Below are 26,714 nucleotides of genomic sequence, written 5' to 3' on the forward strand. Positions count from 1 at the left end.
GTTGGCCTGACCTAAGAGCTCTGTTTGGGGCATACGGGTGAAGGAGATCGGCACTATACCTGGGTGTTTGACCACGCAAAGCCTTAAAAGTTAGCACCAATATTTTAAAGTGAACACGATAAGTGAATGGGAACCAGTTAGTATGAGAACCAGTCCAAGGCAGATCCCGAGATACCCACCAAATGCTTTAGCCTATGTAGCAAGATACCATGATCCACAGTGTCAAAGGCGGAGCTGAGGTCGAGAAGTACCAATAATGAGCATTTCCCATCATCTGCTGCCATCAGAAGGTCATTGGTGACTTTAATAAGAGCTGATTCTATTGAATGCAGTTTATGAAAGCCAGATTGGAATGGATCATACATGCCATGTGCATCTAGAGCAGCTGTAAGCTGCATGGCAACTACCTTTTCCAGAATTTTAGAAACAAAGGGCAGTTTGGAGATAGGCCTATAATTAATTGGAAGGGTGGGGTCAAGATTTGTTTTTGTTTTTTTTTGTCAGCAGAGGCTGGATTATAGTATGCTTAAAAAGAGTAGGGACAGAGCCTGTTAAAAGGGAGAGATTTATCATGTCAACAGTGGAGGGACCAAAACATTAAAAACCAAGGATGGAGGGAGAAAATCAAAAGGGCCATGTGAGGGCTTAACTTTGTGCAACAAAGCAGTAACCTCCTCTAAGGAAACAGGTGAAAAGGAGTTTAAAATTGTGACATTAGGAGCACCAGCAGAAGGATGGTGAGATGATGGGGGGGGACTTGGCTCTGATTCCGCTGACTTTATCAACAAAATATTTTAGAAAATTATTGCAGTCGGTTTGAAAGAAAGCAGGCACTTGTGGAGTGGAAAGACTATAGCATTTATGGTATCAAAGAGAAATTTTGAATTTCTTTTGTTGGCTGAAATGAGGTTGGCAAAATATGCTGTTCTTGCAACCCTAATCATTTCATTAAGTTCTGATAACAATTCTTTCAAATGAAGCCGGTGGACTTGTAGGTCAGTGGATTTCCATAAATGCTCTATCTTCCTACACTTATGCTGGAAAAAGCGAACTGACTCGTTAATCCAGGGTGAGGATTTCACAATAGAAGATTTTTTACATTTAAGAGGAGCAACTATATCTAAAACAGAGGAGCACTTGCTGTGAAAAAGTGCACCAGGGTTTGCACATCATCACAGTCTGACAGACCAGTTGAGTCAAATAAAGCTGTAAATTTTTCAGCTGTGTGTTCTTTAATGATGCGCCTAGAGTAAGACATGGACTTATGTGGCAGTAGATCAAGAGTACAAGAGACCTCAAATAGGACACATTTATGATCACTGACCTGGAAATCCTCGAGGCAAAAGTTGTCAATTGTTAGACCATGCATAAAAACCAAGTCCAAAGTATGTCCAGCTTTATGTGTGGGCCCAGAAACATGTTGTCTAAAGTTAAACAATTTAGTCAACTCCAAAAAAGCAGAGGCAGGCTTGCAGGTAACGTTATCAATATGAAAATTAAAATCCCCAACAATTAGAACCTTTTCCAGCTTTATAACTGAAGAAAAAAACTCACTAAAATCAGATAGGAAGGGGCCAGGGGGGCCAGGAGGTCGGTAGATTACAATACAGTAAAATGAATTTAGACGGCCAGCTTTAATCACAGTAAGTTCAAACGACGGAAAAGTCTCGGTGCTGACTGACCAGCAGTCAAAATGATTTTTAAAAATCACAGCAAGACCTCCACCATGGCCTGACAGCCTCGGTGTGCTGATGGAGCTAGAGTCTGAGGGGCAGAGTTCATTTATGGGTGAGTATTCAGAACACCTCTGCCAGGTTTCAGTGAGGAATAAATGTCCAAGTTTTCTCTAGTGAACAGTTCCTGGAGAAGAAAAGTTTTGTTAATGGAGTGTGCATTTAACAGAGCCATTTTTACAGGAAGCACAGTAGGGGGAGGACCAGTAGAAGCCAGTGGCAGTGGTCGCAGGTGACCAGGTTATCACCAGGATGTTGTGATATGTAGGGTAGATTGGGCCTGTCTGCTCCTCCATGCTTGAAGAGCTCGCTGCACATGGAAGTGGCATAGTTGTGAGAACTGGAACAGTTTGGCTGGAGAGATTTGGCTCTTTAGATGTGGCAGGAGGGGAAATGGGGGTTTTGGAGTGGGAGAGTACTTGTGAAACAGTCATGCTTGTAATCCATGCCGGACCACATACTGAATGTTCGATGAAAGCATATGGCTACCATGCTTATTTGGGTGAATTGCATTACTTGAATGGAAAGTCTTATCTTATCTCTTATATTGTGCAGGCCTGATTGATTGTGTTATGTATATTCAGCTGCGTTGTGGTTTGTTCAGATGTGTGTATTCACTTGTGTTTTGTCTATTTGGTTGTATATATTTAATTGTGTTGTGTTTTTAGTTGGGTTGTTCATATGGTTGCAGCATTTAGTTTGACATACTATGCCTATATTGTCAGATTGTCAGTCACACTCAAAGTCAGTTGTAGTGCATTGAGTTTTCAGAGCCTTCAGAGCCAGTAATACAATTACTGTATATTTGTATATTGCAAAAGTAATACTCAACTTGCACTTTCAACAGAAGATCATGTTTAGTCTGAGTGTATGAATGGAAATCTGGATTACACGCATTATGGTAGTGTGTTTACCAGCAGCAGTTACAGACTTATGCTTGTGTGTTTCAGCACTTCCTGGATCTACAACTGGTTGGAGAACACCACTACACTGCCAGTCTACTTCACTCTCATGATACTGGCACACGTGCCACCATGAACATGGCTGTAGCTAATGGTGTGATTGCTGCAGGACAGGATGGGACCTGCTGTGTGATGAAGTTTAAACACTGCACACAAAAAGAAGGAGGCAAAGGTGCTCCTAAAGATGGTGAGTGTTATTGCTACAATCTGAAACATACCTACTATCTTGCAACCCTGATTTCAAAAATGTTTCGATGCTGTAAAACATAAATAATACCGAATAAGCTATTGCTTTTTTTTTTTTTTTTAAACATATGCTCAATTGAAAACAGTACAAAGATGATATATTTCATTTTTTTACCTCATCTACTTCATTGATTGTTGTAAATAAATGCTTGTCTTGAATGTCATGCCAGTGACATGTTTCAAACAAGTTTGGACAGGGGCAACAAAAAACTTGAAAAGTTGCGGAATGCTCAAAAAACACCTGTTTGGATCATTCCACAAGTTCATTGGTAACAGGTGATAGTATCGTGATTGGATATGAAATGAGTATCCCCCATTGTTCCTAGACTAAAAATGGGGCAAGCTTCACCACTTTGTGAAACACGACTGTGTAATGGATTTTACTACATGTGCTTGGGAACACTTTGGAAAACTGTTGTCAGTAAACACATTTCATTTGCAAATTATTGTATTCTGTTTTTATTTACATTTTATATGGCATCCCTACTTTTTTTTAAAATCAGGGTTGGAAAAAGGATATCAAAATATGCTATGTATGTTGCACTTATTAAATGGCTGATTCATTTGTTGATTGCAAGTACTATGAGTGCATCTTTACTTGCCCATAATAGCATCTTTGTAATGTATGGTTATTACCAGTTTTGAATGAATTAAGTTAATATTTACCCATAGTGATGGTTGAAGAGAGAAGTTATCTCTCTTGATATTTCTAAAAATGTGTTTTTACTTTGTGGCAACAGTAAGGACAGTCAGCTTCTCACAGGGCTTTCAGAGATCAACAAACCGAAGGAAAAAATTTTTTGGAAAAAAAAGATGCTTGAAAATATAGCATGGGCCTGTATCACAAAGCTTGTCCGGCTCATTCCGACTCTCTTGGGGTTTCCAAATACCATTGAGCCTTAAATCAGTGATCTTGAATAACTGGTAATACAAAGCTGGTTAGCAATTGGTTTGGGTTTTCCAGGTTATGAGCAGGGAATGGTCAGTTTCAACTGAGTCATGTGCATCATCATCAGAGTCATTATTATCTGAAATGACATCAAATTAAACAATTGTGGGAAAATTAGATTATTACAGTCGCAAAACATAAAATTCAGTGAGGTAAAGTATATACAATATACTCATGCAACCTGAACAGAATAAGAAGCCATCAAGGCTGTAATAATAATGTCCAAATATTGAAAGTAAGACTTGGTTAAAATTACACATTTTTCTAAATTTAAGTTGAATCATTTCTAAAGTGACTTCAGACACTGGTAGTGCTGTATCAAGTACTGCACGATGAAGGTGTATTTTCTTTTAATTTTCTTTCCACATCTGTCACTGTACTAGTGCAATATCTTATCACAGCTCAGTGGAAAACAAGCTGGTGAAATGAAGAGGCTCTGTAAAAAAAATCAAAATGACTACAGAAGTTTTTGGTTATCAGATCAGGGAATATTCTTAAAGCTGTTGTTAGCTATTTTATTGAGATGCCTGTTAGTGAAATGTTCTGAGTGAGTTTAACCTCACATTTGCAAGCAATAATGCATTATGTACGTCCAGAGCTTTTATTGTGAAAGGTAGAAAAACAGAAAGAGTGAATCTGTAATGTGCTTGGCAGTGTTGGAAGCAGTAAAGATTTATGCTGTCTTGGTTCACACTACACAGCCTCCAGTTATTATTTTCCTCAGTGTGGCTACACTGTTAAACCTATTACACAGAAAAATACACCCGTATGCCTTCTCAGTTTTCTGTCTTTCACTGAACTAAGACTAAGCTCTACATACAAGCTCTACACTACCTCTCTATGCTATTGCTGGCCTCGCTGTGCTACTGGGTGAGGTCGCTGTTTAGAGTCTGTTGTCACACCGCAGCCATTGTTCTTCAGAGGCAGACAAATTGACAAAACAAAATGACGGAACATCCCCCCCACCAACCCTATTATCAGACATGCATAATATGTCAGTATTGCGCATCTCCTTCCGAAACTCCATTTAAACCACAGTGCACTAAATCTTGGATTTGTAGAAATCTGATAAAAATGTTGCATTACTATTATTTTAGGATAAGGGCTTCCCTAGCCTCTAAGTGTGTAATTGTCTGTTCTACAACAGATATATAATGATATTGTATATATTCTAGACTCATTACATGTAAACTAAAATGTTTTGATTTCTTGATTTTAATTTTGATATAGCCTATAGCTAAAAAAAATAGAATAAAACATATCTCAAAATATTAGAATATTTCATTTCAAGTTTGAGTAAATCACTATTTCTGCAGTATGAATGCCCTGAAACAGGGTCAGTACACACTACCGCAATCATGGGGAAGACTACTGACTTGACAGTTGTCCAGAAGATACTCATTGACACCCCATTGCTGAAAGGGCTGACTTTTCACAGAGTGCTGTATCAAAGAATATTCATGGAAAGTTCACTGGAACGGTGAAGTGTGGTCAGAAAAGGTGCACAAGCAACAGGGAACTGATGCCTTTGGAAGATTGTCAAGCAAAGCCGATTCAAGAATGTGGGGGAGCTTCACAGGGAGAGGACTGAAGCTGGAGTCAGTGCATCAAGAGCCACCACACACAGACGTGTCCTTGAAATGGGCTACAAGTGTTGCATTCTTAGTGTCAAGCCACTCCTGAATGAGATTAAAAAAAAAAAGGTAAATTTTACATTTCATTTGGAAATCAATGTCACAGAGTCTGGAGGAAGAGTGGTGAGGCACAGAATTCAAGTTGTCTGAAGTCCAGTGTGAAATGTCCATAGTCAGTGATAATTTGTGGTGCCATGTCATCTGCTGGTGCTGGTCCACTGTGTCCAATATCAACTCAGCCATCTACCAGGAGATTTTAGAGCACTTCATGCATCCGTCTCCTGACAAGCTTTATGGAGATGCTGATTTTCTTTCCCATTAGGACTTGGCACCTGCCCACAGTGCAAAAAAAACATATTACTATTGGTATTACTGTGCTATGAAATATTCTAATATTTTGAGATACTGGATTTTTGATTTTCATGAACTGTAAGCCATAATTATCAAAATTAAAACAAAAAAGGCTTGAAATATTTCAGTTCTATGTTTAGTAAATCTAAAATATTTAAAAGTGCACATCTAAACCTATATCTTAGTTCATAACCCCCCCCCCACCCCTGTGTTTTCCATTCAGATGTCTTTGTCATCCAGTAAAAATTTGTGTCATGTGTGCAGTTCGGAACAGAGTGCAGCAGGGTGATGCCAGGCGAAGAGCTGGGAAAGGAGACAAAGGTGGACAGGATGGAGTTGCAGCGTCTGGAGATATATCTGTCATGAAAGATGAGACGGCCCACATTTCTGTGATTGGTTTGGCTGAAGTGCAGTCAGATCTGAACCCTCAGGACCCACTCCAGAAGGTGGTCAGGTTCAGTCCTGACCTGAGCCTTTTGCTGACAGGAGGCACAGATGGACACGTCCGAGTTTGGGAGGTAAACACTGTCCAGTAGTTATTTTCACTTGATGAGGATTAGACCAGCCATGCATGTAAGACTTTAATTTGATCCATTTGGGAGATGAGGACACTGCTTTTGAACTCAAGTATGGATGTGAAGTGAAAGTCAATATGTGATAGCTAGCTGGTGGAAATGCCTCTTTTTGTGGAGCCCTGCTGTCTTATCGTGGTTAAATTCAATTCCATTTTATTTATTTAGCACCAAATCAAATGGAGGTTGTCTCAGGAAACGTTCCATATAGACCTGGTACAGACCATACTCTTTATCTACAGGGACCCAATAATTTCCTCACGAGCAAGCACTTAGCCAAAGTGGCGAGGAAAAACTTCCTTTTAACAGGCAGAAACCTCAGGCAGAACTAGGCTCTGGGTGGTGATAGCAAAAGACTCTGGCTCCCATTCTGCTTTTGGAGACTTAGACATGTAATCCTGCATTTTGGGAATGCAGTGTTCTAGTGGGCTAATAGGGTACTATGAGCTCTTTAAGATAAGATGGTGCCTGACAATTTAGGCTTTGTAATTTAGGAGAAGGATTTTAACTTCCTTTTAACAGGCAGAAATCTCAAGCAGAACCATGCTTTGGGTGGGCAGTCATCTGGCTTGACCGGTTGTGTTATACAGTGCATTCATAAAGTATTCACACCCTTGACTTTCCCCACATTTTGTTATGACAGCCTTTTTCCAGAATGGATTAAATTCCTTTTTTTGTCTCATCAGTTTACACACAATACCCCAAGTATTCACACCCTTTACTCAGTACTTTGTTGAGGCACCCTTGGCAGTGTTTACAGCCTTGGGTATGACGCTACAAGCTTGACACACCTGTATTCGGGGTACTTCTCCCATTCATCTCTGAAGAGCCTCTCAAGCTCTGTCAATTTAGATGGGGAGCGTCGCTGCACAGCTATTTTCAGGTCTTTCCAGAGATGTTCAATATGGTTCAAGTCTGGGGTCTGGCTGGGTCACTCATGGACAGTCACAGACTTGTCCCGAAGCCACTCCTTTGTTGTCTTGGCTGTGCGCTTAGGGTTGTTGTCCTGTTGGAATATAAACCTTCACCCCAGTCTGAGGTCCTGAGCACTCTGGGGCAGGTTTTCATCAAAGATCTCTCTGTACTTTGCTCCGTTCATCTTTCCCTCGATCCTGACTAGTTTCCCAGTTCCTGCCGCTGAAAAACATCCCCACAGCTCAATGCTGCCACCAATGCTGCTGTGGCGGCGTAAACAAATGAATGGTCAGTTGAAAATTGCTTTTTAAAGGCTGAATGTGTGTGTGTTACGACCCCCAAATCAAGGCTCACCCAAAGAAGTCGAACATAATAAAATGAGGAGGTTTTGTTTCCAGCAGCAGCAACAAAAAAGTTTCTTAATACAAATAAACCAATCCACAAAAAAAACAACAACCTCAACCAAACAAAAGGACTGATGGGCCAGCCAATCTAAACAAAAGGAAGAAAGGAGCTCCAGACCAACCCACATAGGGCCGTCGAATCTGGGATCCTTCCACTACCCTGCAAACATAACCACTAAACCCTGAAAGAAAAATAAAACCACGAAAACATGACTACTGGACCCATCAGAGAAAACAATCAGAACACAACATAAGCAATGCAACTGAAAGCTGCTGCAGCTCCTGCTGCTTCCCAGGAAGGAGAGAGAGTGAGACAGGTCCCGCAGCACCTTTAAGACCTGCCCCCAATCAGGAACCCTCCATCTCCACCTTAAAAGGGGCGGAGCAAAAGAAAAAGGTTAGTCACCTTACAGCTCACCACCAGCAGGCTGAGGAGCGCATAACACCCCCACCCTAAGTTACTGGACAATGTGCTCTGTAAAAGAAAGACCAATGTGAAGACAAAGATGTTCATTTGATGTTTTTGTAGACATTGTTCAGTAAACTGCCTATAGGTGCGACAAAGCGTTGGCCAAGACATTATCTTTGCCACGAAAGTGTCGTGACGTGTGTGTGAGTGCGTGCGTGTGTGTGTGTGTGCGCTGTGTTTGTAACCCCCACTCCTCCCCCCTCCTCCCTTCCACCACAGTTGTAGTTGACCAATCATGTGCGGCTTGAAGGGAAAAAAAGTCGAGGGAAAAAAAAAAACCCAGAAGCGACTCCGCTTTGATCGTTCACTTCAAAAAGCGGCTCTAAGAGCCGTTTCGTTTGCGACCGACACATCACTACTGACTAGCGTCATCTTCATCAGCTGTCTTTCTCTTCTTAGACAAATATTTGAACAAGCTCTTCTGAAAATGCAGTCAGCAGTAACATCATGGCGTGTAGATATTAGCTTAATGCTATCAGTTTACTCATGTTAGCGACACTGAGTTGGCACCGGGCCCAATTCACTTAAGCTACCGATATGTTATGTAACGTTAGCTGGACATCAGCATTTTGCGAACAAGAGCTTAATAAGTCTACCTTTTTTCCGGTAAGTCGCTGCCCTATTTTCCAAGACGACACTCCTCTGACTCTCTGACCTGGTGCCTGGGTGCCTGATGTGATGTCACTTTCAAGGCCACGCTCTTGCGAGTAACTAACGTCGGACTCTGCTGTGAAGGCGGAGACATGCGTCGGTGGTGTAATGCGACAATTTTTTTAAAAAAAAAGAAAAATTTGAAGGAGCGGCGGCTAGGATTTAGGAATGGCGGTGCACCACTCCTAAATGAATGTAGAGGAAACACTGATGGACACCACTGTGCTCTTTGGCACCTTCAATACTGCGGAAATTTTTTTTTATCCTTCCCCAGATCTGTGCCTCGATACAATCCTGTTGAGGAGGTCTAAAGATAATTCCTTTGGCTTCATGGCTTGGTTTCTGCTCTGAAATGCACTGTCAACAGTGGGACCTTATATAGACAGGTGTGTGCCTTTCCAAATCATTTCCAATCAATTGAATTTACTACAAATTGACTCCAATCAAGTTGTAAAAAATATCTCAAGGATGATCAGTGGAAACAGGATGCACCTGAGCTCAATTTTGAGTGTCATAGTAAAGGGTGTGAGTACTTATGTACATCCAATATTTCATTTTCTTATTTTTAATAAATGTGCAAAAATTTCTAAAAGACCATTTTTACTTTCATTATGGAGTATTGTGCGTAGATTGATGAGGCAAAAAATGAATTTAATCCATTTTGGAAAAAGCCTGTAACATAACAAAATGTGGCGAAAGTGAAGGGGTGTGAAGACTCTCCGAATGCACTGTATATATGAGGGAGGGGTCAGAGGGTGGACAGTAACAGTGACAGCTCTAATAATAGACTTTTAACTATATTTAATATATTTTAGCGTAGTGTGTGTGTTTGTGTGTGTGTGTGTGTGTGTGTGTGTGTGTATATATATAGCTAGCTCTGGAAAAAATAGAACTAATAGAAAAAGAGACCACTGCAAAATTACCAGTTTCTCTGATTCTGCTATTTATAGGTATGTGTTTGAGTAAAATGAACATTTTTGTTTAATTCTGTAAACCACTGACAACCTTTCTCCCAAATTCCAAATAAAAATATTGTCATTTAGAGCATTTATTTGCGGTCTGAGAAGACATTTAGATGCAGTCTTCTCAGACCTCAAATAATGAAAGTAAACAAATTCATATTAATTTTAAAATAGCACAATACTAATATTTTAACTTAGGAAGAGCTCAGAAATCAATATTTGGTGGAATAATCCTGATTTTCAATCACAGCTTTCATGCATCTTTGCATGCTCACCACCAGTCTTCACATTGCTGTTTGGTGACTTTAAGCCACTCCTCGCACAAAAATTCAAGCAGCTCAGCTATGTTTGATGGCTTGTGACCATCCATCTTCCTTTTGATCACATTCCAGAGGTTTTCAATGGGGTTCAGGTCTGGAGATTGGGCTGGCCATGACAGGGTCTTGATCTGGTAGTCCTTCATCCACACCTTGATTGATGTGTGGCATGGAGCATGTCCTGCTGGAAAAAAAACAGTCTTCAGAGTTAGGGAACATTGTCAGAGCTGAAGGAAGCAAGTTTTCTTCTAGGATAACTTTGTACATGGCTTGATTCATGTGTCCTTCGCAAAGAGGAATCTGCCAAATTCCATCCTTGCTGAATCACCTCCAGATCATCACTGATCCTCCACCAAATTTCAAAGAGGGTGTGAGTCACCGTGGCTCGTAAGCCTCTCCAGGTCTCTCTCTAACCATTAGACAATCAGGTGTGTGACAAAGCTGAAAATTGGACTCATCAAAGAAGATGACTACAGTCCTCTGTGGTCCAATCCTTATGGTTGTATACAAACCTCAGCCTGGCTCGTATTTGCTTCTCATTAATTTTGAAATACTTTATTTATTCATTTTCAGAACAGAACATCAAGGTACATTACAACTCAAACAATTACCCCCTTCTTCCCGGCCCCCTCCCCCAAAGCAGGTTGGGAAAGAAAAAAAAAAGGTGAAAGCTGTAGTCTGTAAAGACAGCCCTCTCCGCTGTGTAATATGATCAAAAAATGGTTCCCATATCTGATGGAATCTGTCTGATTGACCCTGACAACGCAAATTTAATTTTTTCAATAAATGAGGTATTTATGATCTCTGTGAGGCAGGCTTCAAAACTTGGAGATATATCTTTGTTCTAGACTTTCTTGATTTTCTTAAAAATATCATCCCATACTGTTTTGACAGAGCCTTCCACTGGCTAAGAGTCTCGAGCTGGTGAGATCAGCCAAGGATGCCTGTCTCTGGGTCTGGAGGGAGATCATATCCATAAATCTCAGAGTAGAAGTTGAAAACTTCACGCCAAAATCTACTGTAGACATGGTAACAAAAACAAAACAGTCAAGCATTTACATTATGCACATTATGCTGGGCTATGAGGCAGATGAAATTAGGATAAGTAGTAGATGTTCATTGCATCTGGGGAGCATTTAAGAAAAGAGGGGAATTAAAGCCTAGCCCTGATATAGTCCATGAAAGGCTTCCAAATTTTCTCAAAGTTATCCGAGGAGCCACATACTAAACTTTTCGAGTTTAAGAAACTGAATAATTTCCCTCAGCCACTGAGTCCAGCTTGGTGGCTGAGGGTTTTTCCAATTAAGAAGAATCAGTTTTTGACAAATTTTGTGATTTTCAGGTTGGCTCCAGAAAGATTTTTATGGTTCTCTACTGCTACACCAAAAATGGCATGGGATCTGGCTGAACCACCATTTTGAAAACTTCTGATAGTATATTAAAAATTGAGCTCTAATTGGTGTGTAAATTAGGACAAAGCCAGAATGAATGTACCAGAGAGCCTGGTGAGAGCCCACGTCTGTCACACAATGGGTCCACATCCGGAAATATTCTTGAGAGTCTATCTTTGGAAAAGTGAAGGCAATGCAATATTTTAAATTGGATGAGGCCATGTCAAGCAGAGATTGAGGCTGTGTGCACCCCCCCTTGGAATCTTTTCCACTGCTCAGCTGTCAAGGTCACTCCCAAATCACCCTCCCACACAGACTTTATAAACTTTGTTGATCGGACAAGAGATTATAAATGAAGGAAATAGCTCCCCTCTTTGAGGGTTTGAAAGAAAACAGAGCTTCCAAAGGGGACTCTTCAGACAGATTGGGATAAGAGGGTGTGTTCGTTTTAACATAACTACGAATTTGGAAGAATTTGAATAAATGTGATTGCCGTAAATGAAATTTCTTCTGTAATTGTAAAAAGGTGGGAAATATTTTATCTATAAATAGAGCCTTCATATTGATTATGTCATTATGTTTCCAAATGTTAAAAGAATCATCCATAACGGACGGGGTGAAAAGGTGTTTGGATAGACAGGAGTGAGAAGAGAACCATTATGCCAACAGTACTGTTTTCTCACAGCAGACCATATTTTCAAAGATTGGGTCACAGTGGGGTTGTTCTTAACATAGTGCAATGATAAAGACATTGGAGAAAACAAAAGGGCAGTCAGAGATGTCAAACCACAAAAATTAAGTTCCAAACTCAAACTGAACCCAAAATGAGAGAGCATGAATATTACACAACCAATAATAAAACTGAAAATGAGGTAGTCCAAATCCTCCACCTGGTTTTGGCTTTTATAAATAGGCTTTCCTAATTGTAGGTATCTTTTTTATTCCATATGAAATTAGAAATAATTTTGTCAAGGGTCATGAAAAAAGACTTCTGTATTACTATAGGAATGGTTTGAAATATAAATGAAAATTTTGGAAGGACATTCATTTTTATAGCATTGGTTCTACCTGCCAGGGTGATATAGAGATTTGACCACCTTTCCAGATCATGAATAGTGCGTTCAAGTAGCGGTTCAAAGTTTGCAGCAAACAGACCAGCCATACTCCTTGTCACCACAAACAAAATATCTAAAAGAATTTGTTGTTATTTTGAATGGGAAGTGGGAATATGAGAGGCTCTGAGCAGACTTATTGATTGGGAAAAGCTCACTCTTAGAGTAATTTAGTTTATAACCAGAAATTTCACCATATTCATTTGAAATAGACATGTTTGGAATAGATTTGTGGGGGTTTGTAACATATAAAAGCAAGTCGTCTGCATATAAGGACACTATTTTCAATCACTTCTTTATAGATCCCATCATAACCAGCCAAGGGCTCAATAGAGAGTGCAAACAGAAGGTATAAAGGCTTGAATAAAATGATTTGAATACATTGTTCATTTCCTGTTGGTCAGTACGTATTACACCTGTAGCTGAGCAAATCTCCGTTATAAGTCTGGACGCAGTTTATCGGCAGATCTGATGAGCCAGTAAACGCCCAGCCTTCTCACCCTGTTTGTATAATCTATGTCTAGTCTGCAGTAATAATTTAGCTAATTCAGCAGTGGAAAGGAGGTCAACGTCCGATTGCAGGGAAATCCTCTTATTGTAGAGATCAGGTGAGGGTGTTTCAGCATGTTGACGATCAATTTTTTGTATTTCGTCTGATATCTCAGACAGATGTTGAAGACAGGATCGGTTAGAGGAAGTACTGTAAGAAATTATCTGCCCGCGTATGTAGGCTTTAAGAGTTTCCCAGAGTGTCCCCTTCAAGACCTCCCCATTATCATTAATGGAAACAAATTGCTCTATTTGGGCAGAGATGAATGACACAAAAGCATTATCAGTCAGCAATAAGTTATTAAATCGCCAGGTGGCAGCTGTATTATGCTGAAAAGTTAATTGTAGTATATGAAGAGCATGGTCAGAAATTACAATTGCTTCGTAATTACAGTGTTTAACATGAGACAAGAGTTTTCGATCAATATGAAAGTAATCAATCTACGAGTACAATAGGTGGACAGGGGAGAAGGAGAAGCAACGAGTATTTGGATTTTTAAACCCACCAAGGATCAGCAACACCAAAATCCTCAAGAAAAGATTTAATGTTCTCCGCTGCCCTACAAGGTGGCCTGGCAATTTTGGAAGGTCTGTCTAGTTTTGTGTTTAAGACGCAATTGAATTCTCTCCCCATAATCAAATGATGTGAATTCAAATTTGGAACTGAAGACCATAGTGATAAAATAAAATTGGAGCATCATCAAAATTGGGAGTGTATGTACAAACCAAGACCAGGGGGACATTACATAGCTTTCCCTCTTCAATCACAAACCTGGTTCAGCTCTCTTTTCGTCACAACGGTGCGGTAGAGCGAACGCAATACCGCCCCCGCTGCTCTGATTCTCCAACCAATCTCATGTTCCATTATCCCCTCAATCGTGAGCAAGACCCCGAGGTACTTGCACTCCTTCACTTGGGGCAAGGACTCATTCCCTACCCGGAGTAGGCAATCCATCAGTTTTCCTGCTGAGAACCAACCAACCAGGCCTCAGATTTAGAGGTGCTGATCTTCATCCCAGCAGCTTCACACTCGGCTGCAAACCGATCCAGTGAGTGCCGGGGGTCACAGACCAACAGGACCACATCATCTTATTTGCCATAGCTATTGAACCTCTAGCCATCTGGCTGCGTCAGGATGGTGGGTTTGAGGGCATCACCAGAGCTGGTAAAGTTCATAAATTATCGTTACATGTCGATGACCTCCTTTTATACATGTCTAATACAGCTGCCTCTCTCCCCATGGTTCTAAGAATCTTTGACAAATTTGGGTCCTATTCAGGCTATAAACTTAACCTCCACAAGAGCGAACTTCTTCCAATCAACTCTCTGGCCAGAAATATACCCAATCTTTTTTCCATTTCAAATATGCTACAGACGGATTTAAATATTTGGGGGTGCATATTACAAATTCAATTAATCAACTTTTCTCCAAAAATTTCTCTCCTCTCTTTGAGAGGTGTAAATTAGACTTTGATAGATGGTCTGGTCTCCCACTATCGCTAGTAGGTCATGTAAGTTTAGTTGAAATGGTTGTTTACCCAAGTTTCTATGTCTCTTTTCACATATCCCCGTCCTTATTAAAAAGTCTTTTTTTAGCTTGCTTGATCAGTTAATAAGTTCCTTTCTCTGGGGCAATAAAAATCCACACATCAAAAGATCAGTCCTACAGCTCCCAAAGGCTCTTGGTGGCTTAGCATTGCCCTATTTCTTACACTATTACTGGTCCTGTAATGTTCATAAACTTTCATATTGGATTACTAACTCAGCAGTTGAAGAGCACCCTGCATGGGTGGATATGGAACTAGCATCCTCTAAACTCTCCCTTCACTCCCTGGTTTGCTCCCAACTCCCTTTGACTGCCTCTAATTTTACCCCAAACCCAGTGGTAACTAACTCTATTAGAATCTGGATTCAAATAAGGAAAAGCCTAGGTCTCCATAGGGCCTCTGACCGCCTGTCATGTGGTAATTCAGCCGCTGTTTATCTCAGTTTATATGGCTCGAGCTGCCGCCGGTAGAAATCGAGAGAACAGATTGGGAGAAAGGAATCTTCCATCCTGCCGCGGAGATATATTCACCTGATAAAAATCCTCCGTAGCTTGTGGGGAGTCAAATGTATGCCAGACACCATTCAGGTTGACAGCAAGGACCGCCGGATAGTAGAGACTGGAGTTGATCTTCGCCTCCTGGAGCTTTGCCTTTATTCCATTGAAAGTAGGCCGGAGCTTGCTCACCTCGGCCGGCCAGACTGGGTAGATGTGTATCAGTGTGCCCTGGTAGGTGAAGGAGCCCTTACCTTTTGTGATCCCAACGATTTTCTCTTTATGTGCATAATGCAGCCGAACGATGAATGGTCTTGGTCGGGCTCCTTTTTTTGGTTTCGGCGCTAGCAAGTGGTGGGCTCGGTCTATCTCCACCGGGGAGGTTAAGTTTTCTGCTCCCAGGACTTCAAGAATAAGCTCCACCCTAAACTTTGTGGGACAAGCACTTTCACCCACCTCCACGATGCCGACAAACCTCAAGTTTTGGCACCGACTCTGGCTTTCGAGATCAAAACATTTCTCCTTCAGTTGTGTCAGTGCTTTACTTTTCGAATCCTCAAGGCGTTCCAGCTGCTGAATGTGGTCTTGAGCGTCGGTGAGGCTGTTTACTATTTCGGTTTGTTCGGTGACCCTCTGTGCTTGCTCCTGCTGAAGTCTGTTTATCTCCTCTCCCATCTCGTGGCGAAGCCCATGAAGGCTTGTTGATGTCTCAGACCGTATAGCCTCAATTTCTTGCCTCAGCTCCTTTTGGAGGGAGGAGATTTCTGCCCTGAAGTCTGTCAGGATAGCTTCACGGGAGAGCCGGAGTTCTTCGCGGAGGAGTTCAGCTATTAGTCGACCATCATCCGTTACCATCTTGCTTTGCCAATTAGCTTGTTAGCTTGTTGCTTAGCTGTCTTTTTTCCATGCTCATTGCTCTCTAATTTGTTTTTGTTTTTTTCTGGTTACTAGAGCTGTATATTAGTAGGATCGAAGAGACCGCCGACTATTTAACTATGTTGGGCTAAATTGGATCAACTGCAAGTAAGTGCATATAATAATTGAAAGAAAACAGGAGCTGTCAGGACCTATGTCTGTTCCATGTGGAAGCTCCTCCCCCTCCAAGGGAATATTCTTTTAAATTAAAATTGTCTCACCGCGTGCCTTGGCAGAAAAAGTTGAATGAAAAATTTGTCCTATCCAGCTACACCTAAGTTTAAAGGCCTCTGTGTGTTTAATATGTGTCTCTTGCAAAAACAAGATATCAGCATGCAAATCATGTAAGTGAGAGAATATCTTACAACATAGAAATGCAAGATGCCATTGTATACAAAGTATGATGAGTACAGCATGAACCAAACTGAAAGAAAATACCCCCAAACTCCTTGCTTTGCAAGGGGTAATGTAAACCCCACATGGCAGCGGAGGTGCTGAGAAAGGAGCCTAGGAATACATGCAATAAAGAAGCACAAAAGCAAAAGGTAACCTAACACCTTATCCCCCGTCTCAGCCCCTTACCACCCTCCTGGAAGTGTATTGTTAACACTCCTTTTGAATCAATCAATTAGCATTCTAGAACCTATTTTTAAGTTTCCAATAGAATTAAGAATAAGAAATGTGAAGCATTTTTTTTCCCTCTAAGAGCAAGTAATGTCTTTGTAGCTTATGATCTAGTCATAGTGACAACAATAAATAATAGTAATGTTACACAGACGCCATATCGTTAAGGCAACATAACTGAACATTAACTCTGGGTCTGAGTTCTACAATTATTGCAAGAACATGTAGGCTTATGCCTCACCAATCATTTGGTCCATTTGTCCATAGATATATATATACAGTGCTTAACAAGCTTACGTTTTTGCCAAAGGTGCCCTAAATTAACAGCATTGGTAATTACCAAAATCATTTTTTATGTTTCTTTAATGGTTAATACACCAATATATAGAAGCTCTTAAACCGAAATATGTTTAATGCTAAAATCTAACAATAATAATAATAATAATAATTTTATTTGTATAGCACTTTTCATACATAAGAAAATGTAGCACAAAGTGCTTTACAGTCAAAGATAAATAAAATAAAGACACACACACACACACACACACACACACACACACACACACACACACACACACATAAGATCAGAAACTCACACAAACAACACTCACATTACATCATGACATACTGCGGACACACCGTCTTGAATTAAAAAGAAATTAAAGGAAACACAGGAGAAAATTTTTAAATATTAAAGCAATAAGCAAGTTAGCTAGCAAGTTACATAAATAAGAAGTGGCAAGATCATTAAGAGCTTTATAAACCAATAAAATAATTTTAAAATCAATTCTAAAACACACAGGAAGCTAATGCAGAGACTTTATAATCGGTGTAATGTGAGCTCTCTTTCTGGTCTTCGTCAGCATTCAAACGGCTGAGTTTTGAAGTAATTGTAGTTGGAAAATACTCTTTAAGGAGACCAGAAAGAAGAGCATTGCAGCAATCAAAGCTGCAGGTAATAAAAGCATGAATAAGTGTCTCTGCATTGGCTTGAGAGAGAAACTGGCGTATTTTGGCAATGTTTTTTAAATGATAAAATGCCTTTCTTGTGACATCCTTTATATGAGCCTCAAAATTAAGTTCTGCATCAAATGTTATACCAAGATTTGTGACTTGTTGACATGGGCTAAAAGACCAGTTTCTTTCTCTGGTCTCCTGTACCAATAAATAAAACCTGAGTTTTGTACTGGTTGAGCTGTAGAAAGTTCTCTGCCATCCAAGATTTAATGTCTGAAATATAGTTAAAAAGGACATCAAGTGGTCCTGTGTTATCAGGACACACAGCAATGAAAAGCTGTGTGTCATCTGCATAGCTGTGAAAGTTGATGCCATGCCTCCTGATGACATTTCCAAGTGGGAGCATGTATAGGTTAAAAAGGGTTGGACCTAAAATTGACCCCTGGGGAACCCCGCATTTCATTTGATAAAAACTAGATGCGTGTTCCCCCATGGTGACATAGAATTTCCTGTCAGCGAGATATGATTTGAACCTGTTAAAAACAGTATCAGAGAGTCTGTTTAAAAGAATGTTATGATCTGCGAACGCTGCACTCAAATTTAAGAGCACCAAGACAGACAGCATTTTTGTGTCCATGTTCGACCTGATGTCATCGACAATTTTCACTAGTGCTGTTTCCGTGCTGTGATATTTTCTAAAACCAGATGGATATATTTCAGCAGCGTTTGTCGAGGTCATAAAATCATCTAATTGGTTAAAATTAAGTTTTTCTAGGATCTTACTTAAAAATGGCAAGTTGGAAACTGGTCTATAGTTCTCTGGTACTGATTTGTCCAAATTGTTTTTCTTCAAGAGAGGTTTAACTAATTATTATTGTTATCCATGAATTTTCAAATTTACTGATTGACAAAAAAAAGAAAAAATAGTAAACCACATTATTATTTCTTGATTAATATGTCGAATTATAGTTATTTACTTGCATTCCTGAACAGAAAGATTAGTTTTAGTGGTTGAATGTTATGCTTGATTAATTTCTGACTTCTCAGAGAAGCCCACTGAGCCAGTTCAAATTTGGGTATAAAAATGTGAATTCAGTTTGAAATTCTTCATTCCTGTTCAAAGTAGTAAAACGTCGAGCGCTCACTGAGAGAGTCCGCATTAAAGCACTTCATGATGCTGGATGGTCTCTGAGTAAAATAGGGAAAGACATAAAGTGTTCTCACAGTGTGGTCAAGTATGCTTTGGAGTCATTTGCTGAGACTGGTACTTCCAAAATGCGCCAAGGAAGAGGCAGGAAATGAAAGTTATCTGAAGCAGATATCAGACACCTCAAGATTTTAAGTACTAGAGACAGAAGGAAGACCACTGCTGATCTTCAGGCAGAGATGAATGCTTCTAGATCAGAGTCTGAGAAAGTCTCCAGAATGACCATAAGCAGATGAGTGACGGAAGCAGGCTGAAAGAATCAGAATCAGAATTCCTTTATTGATCCCCAAGGGGAAATTGTTTTTGTTGCAGGTGCTCCTTACAAGAATAGAATTAGAATGAAATTAGAAAAGAAAGAAAAGAGAAAGAAAAAGTATGTATACAAGCAAATATAAGAAGCAAGATATTTATACTGAGAATATATATAAAAAAACAAAATATACAACAAAATATAGGCCTCAGCCTGCTGCCCCAGCACGCAACAGCATAGAGAATAGCACTAGCCAACACAGACTCATAGAAAATCCTGAGCATAGTCCGGCAGATGTTGAAGGACCTCAGTCGCCTCAGAAAATAGAGATAACTCTGGCCCTTCCTGTAGAGAGCAACAGTGATAAAGATAAATCTTTATTGTCTCCCTTGGGAGAAATTCATCTTGGACAAACAAGAGACTCAAGGCGCCACAGCCACACAGCCAACCCAGATCCATGCCCCACATATACAATCAAACCACAATTGTCATACAACACACAATCCACACATTACCCCCAATCCATATTGCACACTGCTCTTGATAAATAAATTCAAACAAAATTTTTACACTATATCCTCCAATAAATGAAATGATTTCACAATGCCTATAAAGAAATTAACCACAGCAGCAATGGCCTATGCCACATTATTGCACATTCCCCTCTTCTCACAGCAGTGCATTAACACACATCCACTTCACTTCCTGCTGTTAAGTAGCTTGACTGATAGTGGGATAAATGAGAATTTGTACCTGTTCAACTTACAGTTTGGTATCCTGTACCTTCTGCCTGAAGGCATCAGTTCATACTCTTTGTAGAGGATGTGGTTCGGATCTGTGGTGATTTTTTGACCTTGTTTCATAACTGTCTGTTCAAATATCCCCTGTAGAGAAGATGGGGGCAGCATGCCAATTATTTTACCTGCCCTTTTGATCAGGTTTTGGAGTTGTGATCTAAATTTGACGGACAGGTTACCAAACCATGTCGACATTCCATAGCGGATGATGGTTTCAATGGCTGCTCCAGTGTTCGTTGCCCAGTCCAGTTTATTGTCAATATGTACCCCCAGGTACTTGTAATCCTCTACAATGTCCACACCGACCCCCTGGATGGAAACAGGGGTCACTGGTGCCTTGGTTCTCCTCAGGTCCACTACCAGTTCCTTAGTCTTTGCCATGTTTAGTTGCAGATGGTTCTGCTCACACCATGTGACAAAGTTGTCCACAGCAGCCCTGTACTCATCCTCATCACCCTTGCTGATACATCCAACTATCGCAGAGTCATCAGAAAACTTCTGAAGGTGGCAGGTCTCTGTGCAGTAGTTGAAGTCCGTGGTGTAGAAAGTGAAGAGGAAGGGAGAGAAAACAGCCCCCTGTGGGGCCCCAGTGTTGCTGACCACTTTGACACACAGTTTTGTACACATACTGTGGTCTGCCAGTCAGGTAGTCCACAATCCAGGACACTCGGGGGGCATCCACCTGCATAGCTGTCAGTTTGTCACCCAGTAGAGCTGGACGAATGGTGTTAAATGCACTGGAGAAGACAAAAAACATAATCCTCACAGTACTCGCCGGCTTGTCCAGGTGGGCGTAGACACAGTTGAGCAGGTAGATGATGGTGTCATCAACTCCAAGTCGGGGCTGATAGGCGAACTGAAGGGGGTCCAAGAGTGGCTTGACCATGGGCCAGAGCTGCTCCAGGATGAGTCTCTCCAGGGTCTTCATAATGTGGGAGGTCAGTGCCACAGGTCTGTAGTCCTTTGAGGCCCTTTGGCACAGAAATGAGGCACGACATCTTCCACGGCATGGGGACCCTCTGGAGACTTAGGCTCATGTTGAAGACACGGTGAAGAACGCCACACAGCTGGGGGGCACAGGCTTTGAGCACCCTGGGGCTGACACCATCAGGGCCTGGAGCCTTGTTTGAGTGGAGTCTCATCAGCTGTCTTCTCACCACTCACTGTCACCTCCACACACTGTGGAGGTGACAGGTGGGAGAGGAGTGTAGTCCTCAGGTTGGGGAGTAAAGTCATTCTGGATGTCTGAGCAGGTGTGAAGAGGGCTCACACAGGAGGATGGGTGGAGTGGGGAGCGGTTGATGATGGTTGTCCAGGACAGAGGAGTCAGAGGGGGGATGAGCCAGGCCTGAAGTGTCAAATCTATTTAAAAACAGATTCAGTTCATTGGCCCTGTCAACGCTGCCTTCAACTCCTCTCCTGTTGGTCATTCTGAAGCCAGTGATAGTCCTCATACCACTCCAGACCTCTATCGAGTTGTTCTGCTGGAGTTTCCACTCCAGCTTCCTCCTGTATTTCTCCTTAGCCTCCTTGATTTTCACCTTCATTTCTTTCTGTATCATTCTCACCTCCTCCCTGTTACCAGCTCTGAAAGCCCTTTCTTTCTCATTGAGGATGACTTTGATGTCCTTTGTCACCCATGGCTTGTTATTTGGATAACAATGGACAGTCCTGGCTGGGACAGTGGAGTCCACACAGAAAGCGATATAGTCCGTGATGCACTCTGTGAGCCCATCAATGTCCTCCCCATGCGGCTCACAGAGTGCCTGCCAGTCTGTCGCCTCAAAACAGCCCTGCAGTTTCTCATATGTCTCCTCTGACCATCTCCTCACTGTCCTTGTGGTCGTAGGCAGTCTTCTCCATAGGCACATAACAGGGAGTGAGGTGCACAAGGTTGTGGTCTGACCTGCCCAGAGGGGGGAGGGGAGAGCAGCTGTGTGCATCCTTGGCATTAGCATACAGCAAGTCCAGGGTTCTCTCCTCTCTTGTAGGACAGCTCACATACTGAGTGAAATTGGGCAGTGTTGTTGCCATGGTGACATGGTTGCAGTCACCCGAGATAGCGATAAATGCACTCGGGTGTTGAGTTTGCAGACAGGCCACGGTGGAGTGAATGACGTCACATGCTGACGTTGGGTTGGTAGAGGGGGGAATGTAAACAGCAACGATAATGGCATGTGAAAACTCCATGGGCAAATAATATGGTCTGAGCCCAACAGCCAACAGTTCAATGTCCGGGCAACAGATATGTTCCTTGATGGTAATGTGACCAGGATTAAGGGGAAGAATAGCTGCTAAGAAGCCATTATTGAGGCCTGCAAACATCCAGAAATGCCCCAGATTTGCCAGGGAGCACAAACTCTGGACTGTTCATGACTGGAAGAAGGTACTCTGGACAGACGAGTCCCAAGTTTGAACTTTTCGGTCAGTATCATCATGTTTATGTCCGCAGACAAGCTGGAGAATGTTTTGATGCCAGATGCATTGCACCCACAGTGAAGCACGGTGGGAATTCCATTGTGATATGGGGTTCTATTTGTGGAACAGCGTGGGCCAATTAGTGAAAATCAATGGTATCATGAACAAGACCGTCTACCACAACATCTTAGTGCATCATGGAATTCCTTCTGGACTGAATCTGATTGGGCATGGGTTCATATATAAACAAGACAATGACCCCAAGCATACTTCAAAGCTGTGCAGAGACTATTTGACCAAAAAAAAAAAGGAATCTGGAGTACTGGAACTGATGAATTGGCCAAGTCAAATTCCGCATTTGAATCCTATTGAACAAATTTGGGATTAAGTAGATTCAAAGATTGATTGCACAAAAGGTTAATCTAAAGCCAGTAACTATTTGGAACTCAAAAACAAAAGAGACCGTCAAAAAGTACATAAAAACAATTTTTGGTTATTACAAAAAAAATGACTATTTGACTATGACTGTTTATTTCTAAAATATTTATGTTTTCTCGTTTTTATGACAGGTGGTCTAATAAATTTGTTAAGCCCTGTGTGTGTGTGTATATATACACACACACACACACACACACACACACACACACACACACACACACACACACACTGGTGCAGGCAAACCTGTGTGAATCATACCATATCCCATCACGTTGGCGGTACCCGTCATTTGGTGCCTTCAGCTGCTGGAGGCTGTATGTGTTTGTGAACATAGGTAGCTGCCTTTTGATGATTCAAATATTTTGGTTTGACCAGCATTAGTAAAAATCAGATCTGCAGGAAACAGAAACCCATGCCAGATACCGGTCTCCTCAAGTGTCAGTCAAACTGCCTCGAACTCCTTGCGGTTCTTCATCACCTCTGCTGGGAGGTCCGGAAAGATGCTCATGTGCTGCCCATCATAATTTAGTGGACCTTTGTTGGGAGCCGCCCAGATTATCTTCTCCGGCAATCATGATTCATGACCAGTTGCTTGGTGCGCCGATGCAGTGGGCATGGTCCACTTTAATTCCCCGGGCAAAATGCTTAGCTCCCAGGAGTTTAGGTAGCAAGTCGGACACAAATGTGTTTGGAGAGCCTCTTTCAGTTTTCTCTGGCAGACCCATAATTTTAATATTCTGTCTTCTTGAGCGGCCCTCTAAATCGTTCACTTTGGCTTTCAGAAGTTTATTTTGTACATACAGGTCATCATAGCTTTTTTCCAGTTCAGCCAGGCATCCATCAAACTCTTTGAGCCATTCTTCCAGGTTTATAATGGGAAAAGTGTAGGACGCAACTGCATTTTTAACCCCAGCGAGAGTTGTCTCCAAGTTGTCAAACCTCGCATTCATAGAGATTTCCATCCATCTAATGGCCCCCAGGATGGGCGACAAGGAGTCATCCTCCTCTGGTGCATTTCTATGGGCATGTTCGGGGCTGGTCGAGCCAGGTGAGCTAGCGTTAGCAGGCTCAGTCGGCGGATTGTCTTCGATCTATGAAGGAGACTCGAGTAGTTTGAGTTGGTTTCTTAGGCTTGACCATTCTTTGAGGTTTTCCAAACAAATTTCACCGTCAAAAAGTGCAAAAAAGGAGTGTTAAATACTTGTATCAAGTTGGAGTGGAGGAGCTGATAAAAAGCACAACCTACTACATTGCCAGCTCTCTAGTGAGGGCTTTTTTCTAGCTTTACACGACTTGAGCTCTGCCCCTAGGAGCCTGCTTTTAACCGTTCTCGCTGTGCACTTCACCCCTGCTGCCATTTGATGCTCACCGTATCCCTCTGCCAGTAAAGCCAAAATTAAACCCTTCAAACTCAAAACTTTTCTTTTCAACTCTTTCGGCATGATCAATAGTTATTTTTTTATTTCAGTTACTTTTGAGGTATTACTAGCACTGTTTTTGCCATCCAGCTCATCCTATTGCAAGAGGATAGTGATGACCACAGCAGTGGTTTCTATACTTTTCCTCATTAAATAAGATTTGGTTTAGGTGATCACCTAATGAGTACCTCATCGAATGGCTGTCATACATGTAGAGATGCTGATTTCAGAAAAATTTGCAGTGGTCTCTTAATTTTTTCCAGAGCTGTACATACATATTAGTAACAGAGTGTAAGTGTACATAATACAACACTCTGGATCTAATAATAATGAAAGTATGACTAAGATTAATAGCTGCTTCAGTGAATGTCAGGCAGGTCCATGGCAGGAGACATAGCTATCATCTACAATCCAGGCTAAATCAATATCCATGGAACCCTGCAAGATGAGAAAGCACAAAGACTCCGGGAAAGACGCCAAGCCAGTAACATGCCTTAGTTGGAGAGAAAAACAGAGGAGCTTGGTGTTTCAGCAGTCCCCCAACAGTCTAATGCGTGGACTAGTTTTTCTTCACCATTTTGAGACAAGATGTATCTGAGAGACAGTGTGGCTGTAATGAAAGAATATATGAAATGAAACAACATGACAGGTAAATTACTCTGGAAAAGCTGCATAAAGGGCCATAAGAAATGAATGCAACTGATTTTTCTTGTATCTAATGTTTAATGTTATTGTTTATAGATAAAAGTGATCTTATAAGCTGTGTTAGTTCCAAGTTCAAGTATCTGGCTTAGACTAGTGTGCATCAGAGAGCAGCAAACTCTGGTTTAATATATAGAGTTTTTGCGCTCTTTGGGCATGTTTGGTTTTTCTTTGAAGGAAATTGTTTTTTGGCTGTTGTTGGCCAGTGGGAAAATGTTTTCATTTGAAATTACTATGGAAAGCTAACCCTATTTATGAAATCTCTAGTTTTGTGAAACAGTTTTTTAATTTTCAAAGTTGTTTATGCGACCAATATTTAAATCGCGGTTAATATGAAAATGCAATGAAAACGGCATTTGACACTTCATTCACAAAGACTTAACCTGCTTTATGGTGGACAATATTTACATGCAAAATTAACTAAACAAAAAAAGTTCAGTCTATTGCATATTATTCATGATGCCTGCAAGATTTACCATGGATAAATATCAATAGAATTCTCAATGAACTTTCACCTGTACCCTAGCTTGATGTCTGTAAATGCTTTGTTTGTCTTCATAGAGGTAAACTAGATTAAATGGCATGATGGCCTTTTATGATGAAAGAAGAGTTTTCAAATCAGATCTAGCTTACACTGGAAACACAGTGAAGAGAGGCCAAAATGCTTGTTATATGATGATGAATTTTTTAGTTTCTGTTAAGATTGTAGCTGCAGCATTCTGAACAAGCTAAAGACTTCTAATAGCACAACTCGGAAGACCATTGAAAAGGTTATAACACTAATAAAGTCTGGAAGACACAAATGCATGGATTTAGCAATAGCGCTAAGATGAAAAAAATGTTTTTATAATAAGAAAATATTAGAGCCATCAATATTAACACTTAAATCCTCCTGGTAGGAACTGTTTTAGTACATGTAGCTGTGTATCATCAGCACAGGAATGAAAATGAACACTGTTTGCAACTGATGTCACCAAGCATATATGTAGAAAGCCAAGGACTGATTCCTGGGGTAAATCAAACGTTACATATGAAAACTCAGAGATTGTATTATTGCAACTTATATGTAGAGTTGTATTTGATAAATGTGAAAGAAACCATGAAAGCACTGTGTTCTGGATCCCAATATGCAGTGACAAAGTTTGGGCCCTCTTGATCAAAAGTTCTGTTTCTCTACCAGTGAAATGTTCCCCTTACCACTGGCTGCAATACAAGACCAAAGCATGATAATTCTACCCTCATGCTTAACACTTGAAGGGGTGTTCTTCTCATGAAATTGTGCTCCTTTTTTCTCCAAACCTTTGTTCATTGCAGCCAGAAAGTTCTATTTTAACCTGATCAGTCCATAGGACTTGTTTCCAAAATTTATCAGGCTTCTAACTTCTAATGCTGAATTTAGTAGTGATGGCACAGGAAGGGTTTTCTTCTGACAAATCTTTCATGAAGGTCATAATTGTGCAGGTGTAGATCAATGTACCACCACTCTAGAGTCTGCTTAATCTTTCTGAAAGTCTTTTGCAGTCAAACATGGGTTTTAATTTGCCTTCCTAGCAATCGTTCGAGCAGTTATCTCTTAAAATGTTCCTGGTCTTCTAGTCTTCGATTGAAAATTTTAAGACTTTGAAAATGAAATATTAAATTCTGTTTTCATTTCCAAATTATTAAAAAGAAATCAATTTGATTTTCATTGTGACTTAAATATTGCTTGCACAAATGAAATAATAAAAAAA

General features: G+C 40.9%; 1 protein-coding gene across 1 annotated transcript in view; it reads left to right on the top strand.

Annotated features, from left to right (window-relative positions):
• The window catches only part of preb (prolactin regulatory element binding), a 46,405-nt gene that overhangs the window by 9,639 nt on the left and 10,052 nt on the right, over positions 1 to 26,714 (top strand). The window contains exons 3-4 of the mRNA XM_070966166.1: positions 2,684 to 2,882; positions 6,140 to 6,393. Of these exons, the coding sequence (XP_070822267.1) occupies positions 2,684 to 2,882; positions 6,140 to 6,393 (453 nt within the window). The remainder of the gene's footprint in view (positions 1 to 2,683; positions 2,883 to 6,139; positions 6,394 to 26,714) is intronic.

Source organism: Chaetodon trifascialis, chromosome 7, assembly GCF_039877785.1.
Source record: "Chaetodon trifascialis isolate fChaTrf1 chromosome 7, fChaTrf1.hap1, whole genome shotgun sequence".
NCBI lineage: Eukaryota > Metazoa > Chordata > Actinopteri > Chaetodontiformes > Chaetodontidae > Chaetodon > Chaetodon trifascialis.